At 47.9% G+C, this 22392-nt stretch overlaps 1 protein-coding gene across 1 annotated transcript in view; it reads left to right on the top strand.

Moving 5' to 3' along the window:
• The first annotated feature begins 4948 nt into the window (after window positions 1-4948).
• The window catches only part of SUSD6 (sushi domain containing 6), a 58151-nt gene continuing 40707 nt past the window's right edge, over window positions 4949-22392 (top strand). Inside the window, exons 1-2 of the mRNA XM_068964263.1 lie at window positions 4949-4992; window positions 12775-12979. Of these exons, the coding sequence (XP_068820364.1) occupies window positions 12859-12979 (121 nt within the window). The 5' untranslated portion in view covers window positions 4949-4992; window positions 12775-12858. The remainder of the gene's footprint in view (window positions 4993-12774; window positions 12980-22392) is intronic.

Here is a 22392-nt window from a genome sequence, read left to right as displayed (position 1 = left end):
TGATGGGCTGGAGAGGCTTCTGTTGTTGGACAGAAGGAGGCAGGCCCTTCTTAAACATTCATCCCCAGTGTCTCCCTAGCTTTGGCAGTCACAGTGTGTGGGTGTCATTTCAGAGGGACTCTCGATTGGGGTGGGGGTAGGGGGAGTGTCTCAGAGCTGCAGTTCCAGAAGCTTTAACTGAAAACCTTAGGTTAACTGAGAAGGTACAGGTCGTAGTACACAAATTCTCTCTAGCCGTCATCCCATCTTTCTTCTTCCTTCTTTTCTGGTTCCACCATCCTTCCCCCCAGGAGTTTTGCCCTTATTGTCTGTGCTTTCTCACTTTGAATTCATGATCTTCCCTCACGACTCTAATAAATCCACTCTTGAGGAGATCACTAGTGATAACCTTGTGATCAGATCCAATGGATGTCTTTTAGGCTTCATTTATGGGACCTTTGTTGGGTCTGCCATTCACCCTCACATTCTCCTTGAATCACTGTGTCCCTCCGGTGACAGCTCTGATGCATAGGCTCCTGGTTTGTACTCTTGGGAGGGTCTTTCATGATCTCTCTTTCCTTTACATGCTGCTTTAGAAAGTTAGTGTTCCCCCGAGGATCCTGTCTTGACTCTCTTCTCAGCTCTCTCACCAAGATGAGCTCTCATCTCCTTTGCATGCTTTCAGCCATCGCTTTCAGGCCGATCACTCCAGGGCTACATCCTGAGTTCAGAGTACTTTGCAGAGTTTCATACTCATTTCTAATTTGCGTGCTAGACCTTTCTACCTGGATATTCTCCCAGTACCTGTAGTTCAGTCCTTCCAGACACGACCTGAGCTGCATTCATCACGTGCTTCACCAGCGCCTGCTTGTCCACATGTATTCTTTCCTCTCCTGGTAGCGTCTACCATTCACCCAGTCACAGGCTGGAAACCTCGGTGCCATCTTTTATGGTTCTCATTCATCGCATCCTATGAGTTTTTGGCATCCTCTGTAGTCTTTAGCATGTTATGAATGCTGAGTGAATAAAAGAAAATGCCTATTAATTTCATCTGAATTTAATTTCAGTCTAGCACTTCAATCTTGTTACTATACTCTGATTACACTCTTAACTTTTGGGGAGGGGCGTTAAATTTTTGACCACATTCAAATTATATTAAGGAGAAGGCACTTTTTTGTTTAAAACAGGACTGCTTTGCAGGGGGGATTAGTCATTACTAGAAGTGGGTTGATTGGCCATGTGCTCTCTTTTAGGGCTCTCTGAGGAGCTGCACACAGGTAGAGATGAGGTGGATGAAGTCGCATTGTGCTGGCCCTGGAGGGCATTGTGCTTCATGAACAAGGGTGTAGAGGCAGCAGTTGTGCCCATGTTGTGGCTTCGGTGTGAGTCACAGCTAAGACTCTTCCCCAGGGAGCGGAGCATGCCCCTTTCAGCTCATTGATGAATTTCCTTAATTGTGTTGTAGTGTTTCTAACATAAACATTGAGGATATATTAGTAACTGTCATGCTTCTCCGAGTTGATCTCCCTTCCTTTCCATCTAACCGCCTGAAAAGAAAAAAAAAGAAGGGACTTATCTGGCGGTCCAGTGGTTAAGACTGTGCATTTCAGTGCAGGGGGTGTGGGTTCAATCCCTGGCCCTGGTCGGGGAGCTAGGATCCCACGTGCCTTGAGGCCCAAAGACCAAAACATAAAACAGAAGCAATACTGTGACAAATTCAGTGAAGACTTTAAAAATGGTCCACATCAAAAAAAGAAAAAAAGGAGAAGGTAACTTAAAGAACCAGAGGATTTTGGAGCCAGAGAAGCTCTTCAGGTGGTGATCATCTAGCTCAGCCTTTTACATTTTCAGATTATGATGACAATAATAGATGGTGAAAACTAGAACACCTATTTTTGACAACTTACTGAATACAGGCAATGTGCTGAGTGCTTTACATGTAATTCCCATGTGATACTTAGACCATATGATATACTTACACCATACTCATACCATATGATAACATGTGTTACATGACATGTTGCCTACAAGGTAGCTATTGTTAGTGCTAGTTTAAAGATAAGGATAATGGAGGTCCAAAAGATTGGATAACTATATTGGGGTTCATGCTGAAGTGGCTATTGTGCAGAGAGGTGAAACATCATGCTTTTTCAAGGTCAGGTTTTCCAGTTAGAGGCAGAACATGAGTAGAATCCAAATCTCCTGACCTTGAACTCAATAAGCCTGTATTTTCGTTTTCACCTGAGAATCCATTCTCTGTGGTCATTTTAGCCTCATTTCTCGCTCAACCCCTTTTAATTTCAGTGAAATCAAATGAAACAAAGTAAGGAGTGGTTTAGAGTTGGGGGTTTTGGGTGAGTTTTTACAGTTTATTTTTAAATAGGCAGCATTCCCAGACTGACTGGGAATGTAGCAGAAGGCCTGAGAACCAGGCAGTGACACAGACCTGTTTATGCCCTCCCACGTGAGAGCCTTTGGAAAGCGATCCACAGGGATGGTAAAAAGCAAACACGACTGCTTCAGCCAGTTCTCTTGGGTTTGCTATTTTTGACCTGGAGGAGGTGTTTTCCTGCACAGCCGTGAGTATGTACTTAGAAGACCAGAATCTAGCACCTAAACATCCCCTGAGTAAAGATATATAGCTACGTTTATTTCCTGTTGCCAGACAGCAGCAGTCAGCAGCTCTTGGCAGAAAGAATTGTCACTGTTTATTTTCCCTCTTTTCCTCTGCCATCTTTTCGGTGAATTGTTCTTCCGTTGTTTTTTTTTTCTTTCTTTCTTTATAATTAGATCTGTGGATGCAGAACGGGCCAGAGAGCTCACTAAATCTGTGCATGATCGTCAAGGTCCAGCTCAAAGCTTCCTCTTTCACCTCCCCCTACTCCCAACCAGAATCCTTTGTTCTTATGGCCTTTGTGTTCTCATAGCACTTTTTTTTAATTAAAAAAAAACCCTAGTAACAGTTTCACAGTGCTATATGGATAAACATATAATTCCTCTCATGGAGACTGTGAATTCCTTGAGAGTAAGAACTATGCCCCACGTCACCTCTGTGACCACCCAGGCCTTGCACCGAAGACAGCCAGTAAATATTTGCTGAATTGCAGTATAGTTACTGCAAACATAGAGCCCTAAGAAATCGGATTTAGCAAATCAGCGTCCCAGCCTTTATTTGCCAAGTGAGTATTGAAACCTGCTCTGCTCAGCTCTGATGGAAACCAAGCAGAGGGCTGTGATGACATGTAGATGCATCTTTGGGTCCAGGAACCAATTACAGCCATGTCTGTCAAGCATCTGTTTTCCTGACTGGCAAAACTTCAGGATTTATCTATCCATCTCCCTTCCTGTTTTATATCTGCTGCTACTTGGCCATCTTGTGTTTCCTACACACATTATGAGGTTTGGGGTTTATCTTTATTTTCCCCTTCTGTGAACAAATAAATGTTGAACACTCTGGGGCACAGAAAGAGGCAGTTGGTGAGCTCTGCAGAAATTTACCACCTGCAGTAAATGTAGTATACAACAGTTAAGTAACTGTGAGTGGTCCACAGGAAAGGTTACGATCAGTTCTCCCAGTCTTCATGCAGTGATGCTGTGGCTTCAGAAGAGCTGTCCCATGTTGTGGGCTCAGTTGATGAGTTTTCCCAGAGGAGATGCAAATAAGCTTGACCTTGTATTGGGAAAAAAAGAGCAGGGAGCCCTCTGCAGTATGAAAGCAGGAGGAGGAAAGACTTCTAGGCCCCTTTGATTGCATTTATCTGTAAAATAATGGCACAATGGCACCTATATAATGAGGTAATGAGAGAGAGTGTATGCGGGTGTGTGTATCTCAGTCATGTAAACTCTGCCCTTATCCTGTCCTACAGCATATTTACGCTGTAGGACATATTTAGGGAAACCTCCTTGGTCCCTCTAGACACATATCACTTCAGGATGCTCACGTACAAGGTTATATAATTTGGAGGGAGGCATGTTCAGTTCCTTAAAAATATATATTTTTAGAACTTCATGGGAGAGACCTCTGGAGGTTTACTTGTTTAACCTCGTGGCTCTTCTTTCTTCTAAACTAACTGTGTTTTGGGCCTTTTCTCAGGACAACAGTGTCCTTTGGGAGTTTCGTGTGGGCTCAGTCACAGCCCGTTAGAGCAGGAAGGGGCCTCCAGCAGTGCTCATGTGAGGGCCCAGTATTCCAGATGCTGTTCTGATCCTTCACGTTGATTCCGTTTCCACCTCCCAACAGCCCAATAAGGTGGGTATTATTTACCCATTTTGTGGATGGGAACTGGAAATAGCTTGCCCTGGACCACCTAATTAGCAATGTCCACGCAGACCAGAGGTTCTTACCCAGTCTGCTGGCATCTTTCCATGGATCCAGCCTCTCTGAGTGAGACGAACATGAAACTGTTTCGGTTTTTCTGATGAGGAAACAGAGGCATCGGGAGGCAAAGTCTCTGTCCTGGTTCAGGCCGTCAGTCCAGAGAAGAGATACTTTCCTGCCTTCAGGGTTGGAAATGGATGGCCTGAGCCAAGGCACTCTGCCATGTCTCTCATTTTCCCTGTCCTGAGTCTGTGGTTTTTTTCCATCCTTCTCTCTTGCATTTTTCTATTTCTCTCTGGGCCCCTACAGCTCTGTGGTGATCCTTGCCTGTGCGTGTGTGGAGGCTGGGTTTTTTCTTGTTGTTGTTAATTGTTTGTTATTTTTGGAAAGGGCTTTAGGAACACTGGATGGCCTATACTGTATGGATGGCCTATACAAATGTGGTGATGGGTTGATTAAGCTCTAAATGGAAAAGTGGCATCTCCTGAGTTTGTTGCAGTGCAGAGGGCGGTAGATGCTAGGATATGTCTGCTCTGGGGAATAAAGAAGAAGGATTTAACATTTCTTCCTTCTAGTCAGAACTTTTGTTGACTTCTGTTTCAGAGGAAATACTTCGGGGCTCCTCCTTTTCCTTAGAAGACATTCCAGATCGCTTAAAACTGAAAGGACATTGGGGGATCATCCAGGCCCATGCGGTGAGTGCCAGGAAGAATGAATGACTCATCTGAGGCCCAGCCACTGCTGGTTGGTGGTGCTAGGACTTGAGGGCTGTCTCCTGCCTGCAGGACCAGGCTGCAGTCATCCTGCTGGGTTCTAGAAAAGAGTCATTAGAGATGATTACAGGGAAGATTCCATGTATCTGCTGATGTTCCTGCTGTCTGAAGCCTGAGGAACAGGGTAGGGAGAACAAAACAGCAAGAGGCTGTAGTGAGCAGTTCGGGCAAGAAAGACAAGAATATGGGGATATCCGAGCAATTCAGAAAAGCCTCCAGTACATGCCTTACCCTGGCTTCAGTGGTTTCTGAGAAAGTGAAAGGGTTAGTTTCTCAGTCTGACTCTTTGCGACCCCATGGACTGTAGCCCACCAGGCTCCTCTGTCCATGGAATCCTCCAGGCAAGAATACTGGAGTGGGTTGCCATGCCCTCCACCAGGGGATCTTTCCGACCCAGGAGTCGAGCCTGCGTTGCAGGTGGACTCTACCATCTGAGCCACCAGGGAAGCACCAGGAAGTTTTTCTGAGAAAAAACTGAGGGTTATTTTTGTGATTTGTAGGAGGTAAATTTTAACAAGACTCTGATGTTTGTGTCCTTTGGACTTTGGGACTGGAGATGAAAAGGAACTGGATAAAGTAACATTATGACTCTCAAGGATCTCAGAGTCCAAAAGACAACTTCGTGCCTATTGAAGTACTCAGCTGTTGGTGGCATAAAAGAAAGGGGAAGATACAGAGGTTAGCAAGATAGGAAGGAGCCATTTATCCCCAGGGAGGAAAAAAGTGAACTGAAGACATCTAGAAGTAATGTAATTTTGTCATTTTATGGGGGAGGAATGGGAGGCATTGAGGTATCTTTTGCTGCTTCGGCCCAGCCGAATCAGGATGAGTGAGAGTGAAGAGAGGGAGAGAGGGAGAGGCAAGGAGGGCCCCACGGCACACTTGCTGCTCTTATCACACCCTTTGAGGAGCTCTGAACTCCACAGAGAGCTAACACTTATTTCCTGTACAATCTGAAATGCAAGGGTTAAATTCTGTTCTGACTTCATGAACTGTTGTCTTCCCCCCATCACATGGTAGTATAGGGGTTGGTGAAGATGGTTAATCAAAGGAACAAACTTATTCTAGATTCTCCATCACCACCATCCCCTTTCCAGACTAGTCTGAAGCAAGGAAAGGATTTCTGTTGGTCTTACCTATTCACTTACCCCTTATAACTAATGGAGAGATGGCCATGACTTAGGAAATAATCTGTCCTGAGTGACTCATGTAAACTGAGTCTGAGCCGTAGAGAAACCCAGGTAGCCTCTGGGAGGCAGGTGGAGCTGAGTCAGGACCCTTAGCCTCCACAGAGGAGGGCTCAGTAGAGTGTGACCTGACCGCGCCTCCAGCAGGACTGTGACATCCTCCACCTGCGGAGCAGGGAGAATGGGGCCGTGCGTGCAGGAATGGGCCCCAGGCACAGGGGCTACTAGGAGCTGGGCCCTGGGTGCCCTGGCTGTTCCAAGGTTCCCCCTTGCTGCTGCTGCTGCTGCCTGTCTAGGCTGTGAGCCATTTTTCAGGGTGACTCTTAGGATACCTTTAATCTTAGCAGGCTCTTTGGTTCATCTGGAAGCATCTATGGCAACAACAAGTAAGCAAACAATGTGAATTCGGAGCTCGTGTTACAGGCTGTCCTCAGCCCCAGAGGCGTGGCATGCTTATTGTCATCCTTCTCATGAGCAGTCTTCTCAGGTCACCTTCTGCTGTCTTGGCTTAGAGGCTGAGACTGTGAATAGAAGGCCTGAGTCTTACCAGTTCACAGAGCAAGCAGTCCCTTCCATTTTGTCTCTTTTGAGCCTTAACTAGAAACTAGTGAGATAACTCTGGAGAAGGCAGTGGCAGTCCACCCCAGTACTCTTGCCTGGAAACTCCCATGGACGGAGGAGCCTGGTGGGCTGCAGTCCATGGGGTTGCAAAGAGTCGGACACGACTGAGTGACTTCACTTTGGCTTTTCACTTTCATGCCTTGGAGAAGGAAATGGCAACCCACTCCAGTGTTCTTGCCTGGAGAATCCCAGGGACAGAGGAGCCTGGTGGGCTGCCGTCTATGGGGTCGCACAGAGTCGGACACGACTGAAGCGACTTAGCAGCAGCAGCAGTGAGATAACTCAAGCTTGGTTCTCACAGCTTCCATTTTACAGATGAGGAAGCAGAGGCAGAGGTGAGGGCAGTGTCCTTCCTCTTGGCTCTGGACAGGAAATGAATGTTTACGACCGTCATATTCAGCAGGGCACAGTCACTGAAGCTTTTGATGTTCTGTGTTCACAGAGGTGGGAGGGGCCCAATGGCAGTCCAGATCATGGTGGTCTCCTTTTACCACAGGCTGTTGAGGTGGCAGCAAGAATCCCAAGAAGGAGAATCAGAAGGGTGAATGTAGGTTTTTCCATGACTCTTCCTCACCTCACGTTTTGGAAGGAAATGCTGGCTGTTGGAGAAAGAAGTGAGTTGTACAAAGAGAAGCATGGATGTGCTCTGGAGGATTCTGTGGCTGAGAGAGGCTTTAGAGCCGTTTTTAGGTGTGAAAACAGAAGCCAGAGAGCGTTCCTGACTAGCAGGCTGGTTGGTGGCAGTTGGTCCCCCTCAGTCCTTTCCTCTCTCCTCACGTCTGGTTTAGATGCTACATGCCTTGTAAGGATGGGTGTGAGCGCAGGCTTTGGAAGTAAGCATGATTAGTTCCCAGTTCCTCTTAATCATAATTTTTTCCCCGGTTTTTTTTTTTTTTTTTACTGTGGTAAAACACACATATAATAAAATTGACTATCTAAACCATTTTGAAGAGTGGTATTAAGTACATTCATAATGTCGAACAACCATCACCACTGTCTTGTCTCCATAACTGTCTTCATCTGACAAAACCTTAACTCCCAATTCCTTACTCCCCCCAGCCCGTGACAACCACCGTTCTACTTTCTTTCTCTAAATCATAATTTTTTAAATCAGGGGAAGTGGTCACTAAAACACCCCCCCCCCAAAAAAAATACTGAAGTGAAATGAATTTTTTTTCCCCAATTTTTCGCCTATAGGTTTTTTGTAGGGATAGTAATGAATACTCAGTCTCAATTTCTTTTTCAGTGTTTTTCTTTTCACTTGGTCTAAAGCCACAATTCAAGGACAGTTTTTTAAAATTCTGCATTCAAAGCGGATCCTTTCTTAAAATGATTAGATGTAGTGTGATCCTTTCTCTATAATAGGTGAGTTTTCCCATTTTGGGATACTCTGGGGCCGTGGGGACTCACTTTTCTCCAAGTTATTTCTAAAGCGCTCCCTTGGCTCAGTCTTGCTTGTGAACGTTGCTTGACTCTCCTCTTTTCATGTTTTCTCTTTGCAGAGCCCGAATTTCCATCACCCAATTTGTTCTGCACTTGATCATGTCTTTGACTCACAGTGGAATTAGTCCCTTGGCCCAGGTGCCTGCTTAACAGTAAGGGAGGAACCAGCTGCTTCTTCAGAACAAAACATGAGCTTATATGTATGCATCTTTTCCCCAGTTCCGTACTCGCTTCTCCCCGTAGTATTCATGAGTTTGGCAGACATTTGCTGCCTTCCTGTCTGGTGCCAGGCCCTGTGACGGCTTTTGAAAATTCCATGTTGAGTAATTCACGGTCCCTGCCTTCAGGAACTTTGAGCCGGGTGAGGTAGGACAGATAAACAGATGTAATCACCTGATAGAGGTACCGTCAGAGTAGGGTGCTCAGGGCACTTGGGGAGTAAGAAGAGGGTTATTTCTACTGGAGGTGGGTGTGACATGTCAGAAAAGAACTCCCCCAGGAGATGACCCTTGTGCTGAGCCCTGCAACTGACTGTATTCCTGGCAGGGAAAATCAGATTTACTGGCGTGTCCATTCATTTGTTGAGGAAGGAGATGGGTGGCCTATGGGAAGGCCTTGCTGCATTAATTTTATTTTGTATTTTATCTATTTGATTAGGTAATACACAAGATACAACACTCAAGGAGATGAAAAGGGAATACATTCAGTGAACAGTGAGCCTTCTCCCCTGTTCACCCCTAGTTCCCCTCCCTGATAGCACTTGGTAGCTACCAGTTTCTTGTATATCAGTTCCAGAGAGAGACTTTCAGTGCATACAAGAGTGTGTGTATGTATGTGTGTATGCACACATGTGTGTGTGTACACACATATGCACACGTGTTTATCCTTTAAAAACACATGCACACACACACATATGGTTTTCTTCACATACTAACTTTGGAAGGCATTCCATATTAGTACAGACTGAACCGCCCAGTTCTTTTTAAACCACTGCGTGTATTCTGTTATGTAACTTATTTAATTAGTCCCCTTCAGTTTTGTGCAAATAGAAATAATGCACTGAATATCCTGCATATGTATCATTGCACACAAGTGGTTTCTGAGAACAGAATATAGAAGTAGAATGGGTAAGTCAGAGAATATGTGCATTTGGGGGCTAGATATTGTCACATGGTTCTCCAGAGAGCTCTACTTTAATTGTTGTTTAGTTGCTAAGTTGTGTCCAACTCTTTGCAACCCTATGGACTGTAGCCCACCAGGCTCCTCTGTCCATGAGATTTCCTAGGCAAGAGTCCTAGAGTGGATTGCCATTTTCTCCTTGAGGGGATCTTCTTGACCCAGGGATCGAACCCAGGTCTCCCTCTTGGCAGGCAGATTCTTTACCACTGAGCCAATGGGGAATCCCCTACATTAATTATAAAACGCTAAATGTAGGATTCTTTACCACTTGGTAATCCTCCCTCATACCATGTTACCCTCCTATTTGCTAACCAGTCTTCTAAAATCCGTGCCACAGTGATCTTCCTGAAAGAATTTGGAGTTAGAACTTCCTGTGTATAATCCTTGTAAGCTCCACATGGTCTTCAATGATAAAGTTTTTATTTTTTATTTTTTAATTTTTCTTTAATTTATTTGACTGCACCGGGTCTTAGTTGGGGCGTGTGGGATCTAGTTCCCTGGCCAGGGATGGACCTAGGCCCCTGCATGGAAGCACAGAGTCATAGCCGCTGGACCCCCAGGGAAGTCCTGGTCTTCAGGCTCGATTTTAAATTTAGCCTAGCCCCGCCTCTGGCGTCTCCTGGGAGTGTAGGGGTCCGTCGCTCCCAGCCGCTTGTACTCGATGTGCTCCTTCTTCACTGGACACACCGTTCAGTAGTCTGTCTAGCATCTCCTCTCCTGAGTAGTCTTTCCTGACTCCCTCCACTCATGCACAGAACATTGAGCACCACCCTGATCTGGCCTTATCCATTCCCTGCAGAAGTACCTGTGCACGTGCTGTCTTGTGGCTCGAGCAGGTGTCATCCTCCATGACCCACTTGTTCTTCCCTTGGGGCGGTGAGTGCCTGCCCAGGCCACCAGCTGTGGCTGCATGCACAGTGGCAGCACCAGGGATCCATTGCTAACTGGCTGGCGGCCTGGGCATAACCTTTAACTCTCTGAACTTTAGTTCTGGCTTCTTTCAGAAGAGGAGATGAAGCCTGATGACCTTAAGGTCTCCTCTGATGCTCAGATCTTATTAATAATTATGACAGCAACAGGTGCCATTGTTTACTGAGGACTTGCAAAGTGCCAGGCACTGTTTTGAGCACTTTGTCTGATCCTAAGGGGTTCATTGGTAGGACTGATGTTGAAGCTGAAACTCTAATACTTTGGCCACCTGATGCAAAGAGCTGACTCATTTGAAAAGACCCTGATGCTGGGAAAGATTGAGGGCAAGAGGAGAAGGGGATGACAGAGGATGAGATGTTCGGATGGCATCACCAACACAATGGACATGGGTTTGGGTGGAGTCCAGGAGTTGGTGATGGACAGGGAAGCCTGGCGTGCTGCGATTCATGGGGTTGCAAAGAGTCTGACATGACTGAGGGACTGAACCGAACTGAACTGAATCCTTACATCAACCCTATGAAGATGATGGTATGGTTACTGTCTCCATTTTACAGATGAAAAAACTGAGGCTCAGAGAGTAAACTGGCCACAAGTGATAGCACAGGAAAGAGATTTGAATTCTGGCATTCTGACTCTACCATTCTTAGCTACGTAACTGTTTTTACACATTCACATGCATGTGGTTTTGTGTACCCTTTTGGGTCATTAGCAGACTCCATCCCTAGACCTCTCCACGAACCATCCCTGTTCTACAGCTGTGAAGGCCCAGGTTGGAGTGTGGGTAAAAGCTGAGGACAGAGGACTCTACAGTCCCAACCATTTAGGGGTGGTGAATGAAGACCCAGTGGCTAGCTCTCTCCGTGAGCCCCTTGGTCATGCTCATTGAAGACCCTCATAGCTGCTTTTCCTGTAGACTAAGACAGTTCATATTGCTGTCTGCAGTACCTCCCTTTAGAAGGGCTGTGTAGGCCTGAGCCAAAGGCTTCATACATGGATTAAAGCCAGGGCTGGGTGATATCCCTCAGGGACATCCTTTATTGGGATTGTAGATGGCAGGCTTGCTTATCTGGAAAAGGCAGTGGCGACCCACTCCAGTACTCTTGCCTGGAAAATCCCATGGGTGGAGGAGCCTGATAGGCTGCAGCCCATGGGGTCGCTAAGAGTCGGACACGACTGAGCGACTTCACTTTCACTCTTCACTTTCATGCATTGGAGGAAGGACATGGCAACCCTCTCCAGTGTTCTTGCCTGGAGTATCCCAGGGACGGAGGAGCCTGGTGGGCTGCCGTCTGTGGGGTCGCACAGAGTTGGACACGACTGAAGCGACTTAGCAGCAGCAGCAGGCTTGCTTATCTATTTACATAAAGCCTTACTGGAGAAAGAGGTGTGTATGGCGTTTAAGGAGGAAGTGTAATCTTATATTTGGAATATCTTTTATAAACTAGGATCAGTGATATCAAATGAGTTAAGTAGAATATAATAGATCTATATCAAAATGTATGATCAACCCTTCTGCTTTCCTGAAAGCAAGTGGGAAAAAACCCTTAGAAGTCTTGATCCCTGATTTTTTTTGCTTTTTTAAAGATACTGGTGGGAGTCTTTGAGCCAGAGTGGATGGTTGGGCTAGTCAACAGTTATACCTCATTCTCCCCTCAGTGTTTGTCACGTAAAGCCAACAGATGCAGCCTCTGGGGTCGCAGGTGTGTTGGGTGAGCCTTGAGTAATTAGTCCATTTTTGAGATTGGTGGGGAGAGCCAGGTCCCCAGGGGCTCCTGCAGCCCCTGGTGGTTGAGCAGGCCGAGCCAGGGGCTCTTGGCACCGGCTGTGGCGTTCCTTCTCTAGGCGGTGCATTTCTCCCTCTTACACACATGTTCTCTTTTTTTTTTCTTTTTTTTCTGGTTAGTTGAACTAGCTCTGAGTCCAGTGGCAAAGGCAGAGGCAAACTCTGGTGCAACACTCTGCACATGAACAGCCATCTCTTTCCTCCTCTCTGCTGGAGCCCCCAGGGCAGGCAGGCAGCAGGGCAGTTTCTGAAAGCTTTACCCAGCTTGACGGATCCCCAGGTGAGCCAGCTCTGGTCTCCTTGTCCCGTCACAAGGATCTGGCTCCCAGGTGGTAACCACGCCTGTGGCAGCTTACTATGGGCCTTGGCATTTCCCCAGGGAGGAGTTGAAAAGCCACTTACATGTTTGTCTCTTCTCCTGGCAGTAGAGATTCAGCTGCTAGAATTCTTTCAACTTTGTACGTGACCATGGCTTCCCTTATCATAAAGGAAGGCCTGTTATAACTAATGTACGGCTAAAGCTTTCACTTATGGCCTTGTTTTGTTTTTTTTTTTTACTAGGTGAATCTACCTGAGGCTGACTTCAGAGTTCTTCCTTGTGGCTTTTACATTTTTCCTTTTAAAAATAACTTGGACGGATAAAAGATGTGCCATGGCAGGATAGCACCAAAGAGCACCTCAGCGTTTGCCGTGGCCTCTGCGGGACATGGAGTATTCCTTCCCCTGGTGATTCTTAGCACCCTCCTTGGAGACGGACTTGCCTCAGGTAAGCCCCTGCCTGCTGCCCGAGTGTGTGAAGGAAGTCTCAGTACCATTGTTTTCCCAAAGGCTGGGAGAGGGGATTCTCCGCTTGTGGAGCAGTTAATGGGAGAGCAGAAGGTGGCGGCTTCGGTGCTGGTGCTGATACAGCCGGGAGCCAGTCCTGTTGGGGGAAGGGGGGCTCCAAGGGACCTAGGGAGCCAGCCGGAAGTGGGGGGTGTAGGATCCTGCCAGGGGTGACTTGATCACCCCCCTCCCCTAGCCGTAGTCACGTGGGGGACCGAGGTGTAGGATTCAGAGTGTGATGTGCAGGTAAGGATGCGCGCTTTGGAATCCTCTGTCTGTGTTCAGGGCCCAGTCCTGCTCTCGCTAGTTCTGTGACCCAGAGCGAGTCTCTGCTTCTGTAAGCCTCAGGTCCCTCACCTGTGCTGTAATGACAGAGTTGGGTAATAGTGACATAGACCAGGTAGTCCCCAAAGCCTAAAATATTTACACTTTAAGATATTTGGCCCTTTATGGAGGAGGTTTGCCAGCTTACCCCAGCCCAGAACAAGCGATGCTGACTAAGAATGTGTATGAATGGAGTGGCTGTCAGAGTAAGAAGAAAGAAGGGACTGGGCAGAGCTGGGACGGACCTCAGAGGCTGGGCACTGGCCCCGGGTCGGGCTCACAGCACCCCTGGGGCCAGAGCCCCGCCCAGTGCCTGGCGCCCCGGCACGCGTGCTCCTGCCGGCTCAGCTGGGGAGGCGTCCCCGCGTTCCATGGCCGTGTGAGTGCAGAGCTTCTGCCTTCGGCCTCTTTAGCTTCATCGGGCCATCCCTTGTACCCCCCACTTTCTTCTATGGGCTTCCCCCCACCCTCCCATTCCCCACCCCATTTTCCAGCTACCCACACCTTCCCAGCTTTCCATTCAGGGTCTGAAATCAATTATCAGGGACTGATGGTTCCAGACTGGCTGGATAAAGGGATTATTATTCTACAGTATGGAAAAATATAAGTCTATAGTGTGGGCTCAGACCGGGATGGGAAAATTGGCTCTGTTGTTTTCTTTCCCTCCCCCATCTGCAAAGAATCCTTCCTCCCCTGCCTCCACCCAGTCTTTTTATTCCCCATAAAACCTATGTACTGGCACTGAGCAGGGTGCGGACAGGGGAAGGGGTTTCGCCATTGCTTTGTTCGAGTGCATGAAGTTGTGATATTTTTTCCTCTCTGGAGTGGTTTCTGGTGGAAGGAGGTACCCACAGCTTGGCCTGAAACCCAGAGCACACCTGTATGGCCGAGCCTGCCATGAGTGGTGTGTCGGGCAAGCTTGCCAAGAAACCAAGACTCTCAGATAATCTGAAGTTGAGGAAAGGCATTCAGGGCAGGAAAGGTCAGGAAAGGTCTCTTCCTGCATTTCTTACCTGTTCCTATAGCTGCTCTTAAACACCGTTCCAGAGGCATTCTAAATGAGACGCTTGTTACCCAGAGGGCTCCAGTAGATACATTCATGTGTCCTGGCACAAACATGACTGCAAGACTCACTGGACAGAGGTCAGCAGGCATCCTCTGGAGGTGGTTGTCTGCATAGTCTCTGGTGGTAAATACCACGAGCATGCCTAGAGTTGGTTGTGACTGCCCAGGTTTAGAAGAAAAGCATCATGAAGAGGCACTTGAGAATTCTGGGGTAAAGCTCTAGGTAAAGTGACATCTGTCATGTCCCTAGTTCAGTCTTCTGTCCTGGTCTCTCTTATCTGCAGCCATCGATTTGGAGTTAGAATGGAGACAGGGTTATAGAGGATTGGGTTCAGCTTGCCCCTTGGTCATATCTTTAGCAGAGACAGAGAGAGTTACTGAAAGTTCCCTTTTTCAGAGTGGCAAAAGGAAGCATGTCTTACTCTTCATACCTGGGCACAATCTGCAGGGGAAGACCAGGTCTAAAAATAAGGCCTGTGCTCATGCTACCCAACTTGCCTTTTGGGCTGGAGAGGAATTAGGATCCCCGCTGTGTAGCAGCCTCTCCCAGGTCTCTTTGCTTGTGACTTTAAGAAACTTGCTGTATGTATGACCTCAGGTAAATCACTTGACCTCTTGGTGTCACCTGTAAAACAGAAATACAACACTTGAGGATGTTAGGTGGGTGTTGTGTGGACTAATAAAAATGATTGGAAGGTGCTTGACATATAAAGTGCTCTGTGTAATTTTAAATAATAACAACAGCAGATTTGGTATGTGACCTCCTGTTGAGTCACTCTGGGCAGGAGACTTATTGTGGATGACGTTCTCTTCTGTCTTTAAAAAACAAAACTGGAGAGACTTCCCAGGTGGTCTAATGGTCATGCTCCCAATGCAGAGGGCCTGGGTTTGACCCTTGGTCAGGGAACTAGATCCCACATGCCACAGCTAAAGATTCCTCATGCCGCAACGAAGACCTGGAGCAGCCAAATAAAGTAAATAAATATTTAAAAAGCAAAACAAAACTGGAGATGTAGAGTCACTTCTTGGATTGAGGATAAGGGGTTGGGAGGAAATGTCAAACCTGACCAGTTAAGGAAGGATTGATTACGTCCAGAATTCCTTTCGCCTTTCTTGTTTGCATAGTTGGATGGTCCCAAGCCAGCTGCCTTGCTGACTCATATAAAAAGCTTTTAATTTCCATTCTCTCCCTGTTCTGAGCAATTTTATTGAAAAAACTTAGTATTTTTTTTCCCCTTTAAGATGTTGCCGTGACACTTAAAGGCTGTGTTCAAAATCACACAAGCACCTAAAGCAAGGAAGGCAGAGTGAGAAAGCTGGGTGCTTAGTGTTCACTGAAGATGGAAAATGTTGAGAGCTCGGCTCTCGGGGGGATGGTGTGGCTTTGGCCCTTAGTATCACTGTGGCAGAGATGTTGGCAGGTGGCCCTGGCTCACCTTATTGTCTCTGAAGGGACTTGGAGTCAGAGGTAACATACACTGAGCTGGGAAGAGAGGACAGGTAGGGAAGTGATGTGTATGGAGCATCATTTGTGTATCAGGCTCTGTGTTATCACATAAAAGTTCTCAGAATGCCCGTGATCTACGTGGTCCTGTAACGATTTTACAAATGAGAAACCGAGGCCAAGGGAGTTTGGGTAACTTGCACAGAGGCAGACAGTTGTAGGTGGGGAAGCTGGCTGGGATTTGTACCCAGTCTGTCTGACTCTGTTGCCCATGCTCTTGCTGAGAACCACACTACCTCTGTTGAGTGGCTGGCTTCTCTGAGACCTGTTTCTTGTACTGTTCTCTGTTGGCGCACTCAGATCAGCATCCTTCAGAGGATAACTTTGACAGAGGAAGAGAGACGCCGCCTGTTTTCCTTCCTGGGTGAAAGATGCAGGGGTCATCTCTGGGTTACCCTGTCTGCCTCTGTGGTTGTTTCTGCTCTTCTCTGCAATGACCCTTGGTTGTTTGGGTCCCAGTTCAGGCACAGGGTTTGCCAGGGCAGTTCTATTTTTGGGAAGGAACAATAGGGACCACAGCAAATTGTTTGCTAAATGAAGTTCCCAAAACATCCGCAGAGCACCTTCCTGTCAGCTGCCAACCATGCTGAGGCCATGATGTAATCTCTCCATGGTGTAATTACCTGTGACTATAAAAAGACTTGGGGATTGTGGTAGGAGGCTGAGTGGGTCATTATAGAGCTGGCTGAACCCTGGCGTCACGAAAAGACATTGAGAAATTGTCCTCTGCGTGCTGATTGTTGTGCCATGATTAGAACACCGCCAGCGCATGGTATGAGCTTTGCACTGTAACTTCCGAACAAAACAAGCCAGAAGTCTGCCAGACTGAACACCTCAGTGGCTCTCCTCTGGGTTAAAGCCTCATTAAACACAAACTCCACCTACCAAAACAAAGGTGCCCCACTACCCTGGTCCTTAATTACAAGCTTACAGGTTATCCTTACCCACCTCTTTCTGTAAAAGAGGGTCACAGGTGCTAAAAAAAAAAAACAACTAGGTGAGTGCTCAGAGTCTAATTGTTCTAGGTAGGTTTGTAGATGAATTCTTTCACCACCTCTCACCGACTGGGAGATTCCTTTCTTCCTCGTCACCCCAGCAGCACCTACGAGGGTGTGAGCAGTCCTCCCATTCCAGGTGGCTGATACTGGTGTAGCCAGCTGCCTGGACTGTGGCCAGATCAGGAGTGACCTTGGCTGCCTGTGTTCAGCTTTGGGGCCTAGAGGAACGGCAGTGTTTAGCGATGACTCTTCCATGGTGCGGTGTGACTGAGACGGATGCCTGCTGCTGGATCTCCCTGCCCTGTTTACCCACCTCACCTTAAGCCAACCTACAGTTTGAACTCTCCACGAAGAGAATGAATACTGCCTCGGTGCCTCACTGCCTGTATTACCTTGGATAATCTTGCTGACCTCATTGTCTGTGTTTCGCTAGAATAGGGAAAACAGTAGATAATCTTACTTCATACGATTGTTGTGAGGATTAAATTAGATAGTTCATATGAAGCACTTAAGGACATTGACTGGCATACAGAGAAGTAATTGCCAGGTGTGAGGACCAGACTCTAGCACCAGTTGATTCTACACTTTTGACACCATAGCTGATTAGCTCCGTTGGAAGGTGCTGCTTGTTTCTTCCATCTCTCTTGGATTCTTTCGGATTCAATTCAGTGCAGCATCCTGAGTATATTTAGACACATGCGGACGAGTTCTTCCCAGTTCGCATGCCCCTGATTCTCAAGTGCCACATGTTGGCATCTTGCACAGGAAGCCAAGCAGAAAAGAGCAGCAGCGGCCTTTTGCAGTGCTGGGGCTGAGGGTCAGCTGGGCCATCTCAGCCAGTCCTTCCCTTCAGTGAGGCTCTCTTGTTGGCATCTCAGAGCGGGGGTTCCCTCAAAGCTGCTGGTTGTTAGGAATGTCCAGAGGGTTTTTGAAACCATAACAAAATGAGAATGCCAAAGGTCTGTTCTGCTACCTTTTGGGCTGTGCTGGGTCGCCATCGTGGTACGGGGGCTTTCTCTAGCTGTGGCCCACCCTGCTGCTTCTCTTGCTGCAGGGCACAGGCTCTGCAGAGCGCATGGGCTCTCAGCTGTGGCACTCAGGTCCAGTTGTGGCTCATGGGCTTTAGTTGCCCCACAATATGTGGGAATCTTAGTTCCCTGACCAGGGATCGAACCCATGTCCCTTGCATTGCAAGGTGGATTCTCAGCCACTGGACCACCAGGGAAGTCCCCCAAGGGTCTGCTCTTTAAAGAGGTATTTCATCAGCACAGTGATGTGAATGAAGGGTTACATTCTACAGAATTTCTAAACACATCTAGGAGAATACAAGAGGGAATTAAAAATGAAGAACTCTCTTCTCGTCTCTCTGTTTTGGTGGTGCTTTTGCCTCCTCTTCCTTTCCTTAGCTGTGTTTGACAGCATTCCTTTTTGTAAGAGCCTTTTTCCTACCTAGGTTCACTTGTTTCCCTAGAGACAAGGTTTTCCCCCTGTTTTAACTGCTTTAACTTGTTAGCTTTGCCAGTAGCCAAATCTTTTAAAAGTACAGCTATTTAATCATTCAGAATTCTGGGAAGTAGTGCAGAGAAGATAAACAGATTCTCTTCAAGGTTTATTCTTTGCACAGCGTTTTTTCTTTTCAAATTCACAAAAAGTATTTTAGCTGTTTAAGCCGAAGAGGGGAAATGTGTTTCAGGAAGTTATTGCTAAGAACTCCTGCAAGATTATAAAATAATTCTGCTCCGGCCTTTGTTACTCTGAGTAGCCAGTGAGTGACACTTTATATAATACAAATGTCCTGACTATCAGTTCTTCACATTCAGTAGATACAGGTCTCCCTGGGAGAAGGCGGGACCTGTGTATTTATTATCACTGGCTTGAGTTCCGACAGCTCAGCCTTGTTGACTCTGGCAGTGGGAGGCTTAACAGAATGTCGTTGGGATTGTCATGCGCCAGACAAGGACAAACGGGGCGTGGGGAGCCGCCTGTCAATATTTGCCGAGCACCTATCTCGACACTTCGAGGTGCGGGGCCAACAGGAGAGGAGCCTTGGATGTTTCTGCTTCCCAGTTGGTCTCATTACTTTGGAGGCCAGATTGCAGAGGACCCAGTGCAGCCACACTCAGGCTCCTGATGACGATGCATGCTTGCTCCAGATTGCTGACTAATAGCCTGTGAAGTTAGCTGGTGACATCAGTGGATTGTGTGGCCCTCTGATTTGTCCCCATCATGCAGTGGAACTTGATCTTAGTTCATGTTCTTTCTTCTTGGTTTTATAGAAGTTTGCACATAAGCTCCTTGAAGGCAGGGACAGTGCCCTTTGTACTTTGTTATATCCAGGCCAGGAGTCGTCCCGGGGAGGTGGGGGTGGGAGGGGTCACCCCTGGTAGGCCTGTGCAGGATCATGGTCCGTGCTGTGTGTGAGGGCAGGCAGGATGGGTCCCTGGCCCTGTGAGGAGCAGCAGCCTGGTCAGTGGTTCCCCGGAAGACTCTGTGCCAATCCTTCTTGGGAGTGGAGGAGGATGTCAAGTGTCTTCATGCTTTAATGGGTGAATGTAGTGGTGGTGGGGGCCATCTTCTGAGAGGAAGGGAGTGGGGCTGGGCAGGCCGCCCAGACGAGTTCATCACCCAGTGTGGTAAATTTCAGCCTGAGCGAGAGTCTGTGAACCCAGTGAGGGTTTCCTTGGGCAATGAGGAGGGAGAAGAGGTAGGCTTTCATTACATGTGGGAGTGAAGTCCTGTGGAATAATGCATGTGCGAACCGTGCTGGCTCTAAACTTAGCCTGACATTGGAGAGGGAGACGGCAGCTGGACGGGTTTGGCTTCCCTTCCCCGTCCACAGCTCCCTCTACCTCTGTCCTTAAAGTCAAGGCTGAAGGGACTCCTTATTCTCCTTTCCCTGAGCGCTAGAACCTTCAAGCCTGTCTTTACCCTGTTCTTTCAGTGGCTAGATTTCCTGTAGCTAGAAGCCCGCTGTCTCCCCTCCCTCCCCTTCTCCCTTCACTTCATCCTTTAAGATTTGGTTCTGAGACAGCACCCATCCCCTTACCACTAGAATGAATAAGGTCTGAGGGAGAGTTAGGCTACGTGTGTATTTGCTGAGTGGTATAAGCAGGAGCTCTTGGTCTCAGCCCTTTGTCTTGGGAGGATGTCAGAGAGTTTACCCTATGAACAGGATTCCGATTCCGAGAGTCTTGACCGTCTTTGATTATTGAAGGGACTGGACAGCTCATTAAGGCTTCTTGGGAATTCCTGCCTTGGGGAACCTGAACCCTTTGCCTGCAGATGACGATACACAAACCCTGTGGACTTGTTCCAGACCCAACACCCAAGGTTGCCGTGGAACAGATTGGGTTTCGTGTTTTCATAAGCGACATCAACTCATTTAGCAAGTGTGTGTTGATGATATAAGGTGGGCTGGGGGTGGGGTGGGGCAGCTGCAGATAGGTAGTGTGATGGAGGACTTTCAGGAACTGGGTCCTGGACTGGCTCTTGTTGGAAGTTGTCACATGTAGTCGGTCTTCATGGTCAGCCCATGAGAGGCGGGTGTCTGCAGCCAGCAGCAGGACTCTACACCAGGAGGAATGCAGACGGGGCGGTTTAGACTCTGATATGTCCACTGTTTCTTGTTGAGCTCCTGCCGAGGGTTGTGATGGTGCCAGCTCCAATTCTGTAAGATGCTCCCCGTGGTCACTATTGCTGCCCTGGAATACCCACCGGCAGGGCTCTGGGCTCAGGTGCAGATGGCTGCGACAGCCCTCTCTGAGGGAGAGGCGTCTACCCGAAGACCTGAGGCAAGCAGGGGAGACAGAACGGCATAGTCAGGTCAAGGATGCTGTCTCTTGGGCCGGTTGGAACCCTAGTTCTGCCGCTGGCGTGTTGTGTGATTTTCCAGGCGTTTCTCAGTGTCCCTCAGTCTCGCTACATGTGAAAGGGCACACATGCCATGTGGGGTTAGGGTGTGGCCGTGATCACTGTTGTTACATGATGCCTTGGCCAGCCCATCGGGGCCAGTCTGGAGGGAGGAGAGGCAGAGAGAGAGAGAGAGTTTCGTGTCTGCTGGGCTCACCAGGCTGTTCCTTCCTTTGGAACTTGCAGCGTCACTTCTGTTGAAACTTTGAAAGTCCAGTATACTCTGTCCTCTAAACTCATTTGCTGCTTTACCATACTGGTTGAGTGAGTGGTCTCTTCTATTTTGGTGAAGTATGTTTGGAAGCCAGGGTTTCAAAAAAGAAAAGAAGCGTAGCCTTAGCCTAAGAGTTCAGAGGTTGGGCTGCACATCACCAGAAGTACAGTTTGGGGGAAGCACCAAGAGGGGTAAAATGCTGCTGGTGGAGGCAGGTAGGTGCTCTTCCTGACTTCCCTGGTGGCTCAGACGGTAAAGCGTCTGTCTACAATGCGGGAGACCTGGGTTCGATCCCTGGGTTGGGAAGATCCCCTGGAGAAGGAAATGGCAATCCACTCGAGGACTATTGCCTGGAAAATCCCATGGACAGAGGAACCTGGTAGGCTACAGTCCATGAGTTGTCAGAGCAGTGGAGGAGGGAGAGGGAGGAGGAATAAGTTTGGTGTTAAAGGTCAAAAGGTTAGAGAAAAAAACAAACACCAGTTAGTTAATGGATTAAGGGTTGAATGAGTCTAAACAAGGAAATGAGGACTGGAAGAGGGTGTTGCTTTTGGTACAAGTCTATGGAGAAGATAGGGAGGAGAATGGACTCTTTGCCTGTGGGGACTGGAAGGGACTGGCTGAGTGAGGCCGCTCCTCCAGGCCGGCTCCTCATCCTCTGCGTCTGCCCAGCCAGCCTGTGGGAGCTTTTTAGCCAGTCTGGTGCGCTGCACAGGGTCTCACATCAGGAATTCCATGGGGAAGGTTCCTTATGCTTGAGAAGGGAAGGGAGAGGAGGGGAGGAGCAGCTGGCCATGGGCATGCAAGTGTATCCAGGACTGGTCAGCTGGGGTCAGGCCAGTGCCTGGAGCTGTTGGGGTGAGGACTCTCCTGTGATTTGATGTGTGCAGGTACAGAGAACCATTGTGCCTTCTAGTAGAGATGTGTTTGTGGTTCGGCCACCTGGCACTCAGTTCCTTGACCACGGATTGAACCCCTGCTGTCTGCAGTGGAGGAGCAGAGTCTTAACCCCTGGATCACCAGGGACGTCCCAGTGTCTCAAATTTCTTACGAGGGACCTTTAGTAGAGGGACCCGTTCTCTACGCTGTTGCTCTCAGCACCTCCTTGTCAGGCACTTCAGAAGCTTTGCAGTCCCTCTTGTTCAGAAATTCTGTTACTGGTAACAGAAAGCCCTGGCCCTGCAGGAATAATTAAGATTGTGAATGATAGGATTAGGTGAGTTAGTACATGTAAAAGTTCTGGGTAAGCCATAAAAGTCTATTCCAGTGGAAAGGATTATTGTAATGCTTCTTTTTTCCTTAGAGAGCATCTCTTCTCTGAATTGCTCGAAGCACTTGGT

The sequence above is a fragment of the Capricornis sumatraensis genome, chromosome 2, assembly GCF_032405125.1.
Source record: "Capricornis sumatraensis isolate serow.1 chromosome 2, serow.2, whole genome shotgun sequence".
Lineage (NCBI taxonomy): Eukaryota > Metazoa > Chordata > Mammalia > Artiodactyla > Bovidae > Capricornis > Capricornis sumatraensis.
The sequence above is the reverse complement of the archived record's forward strand: the minus strand, read 5'-3'. Positions and strand labels throughout refer to the sequence as shown.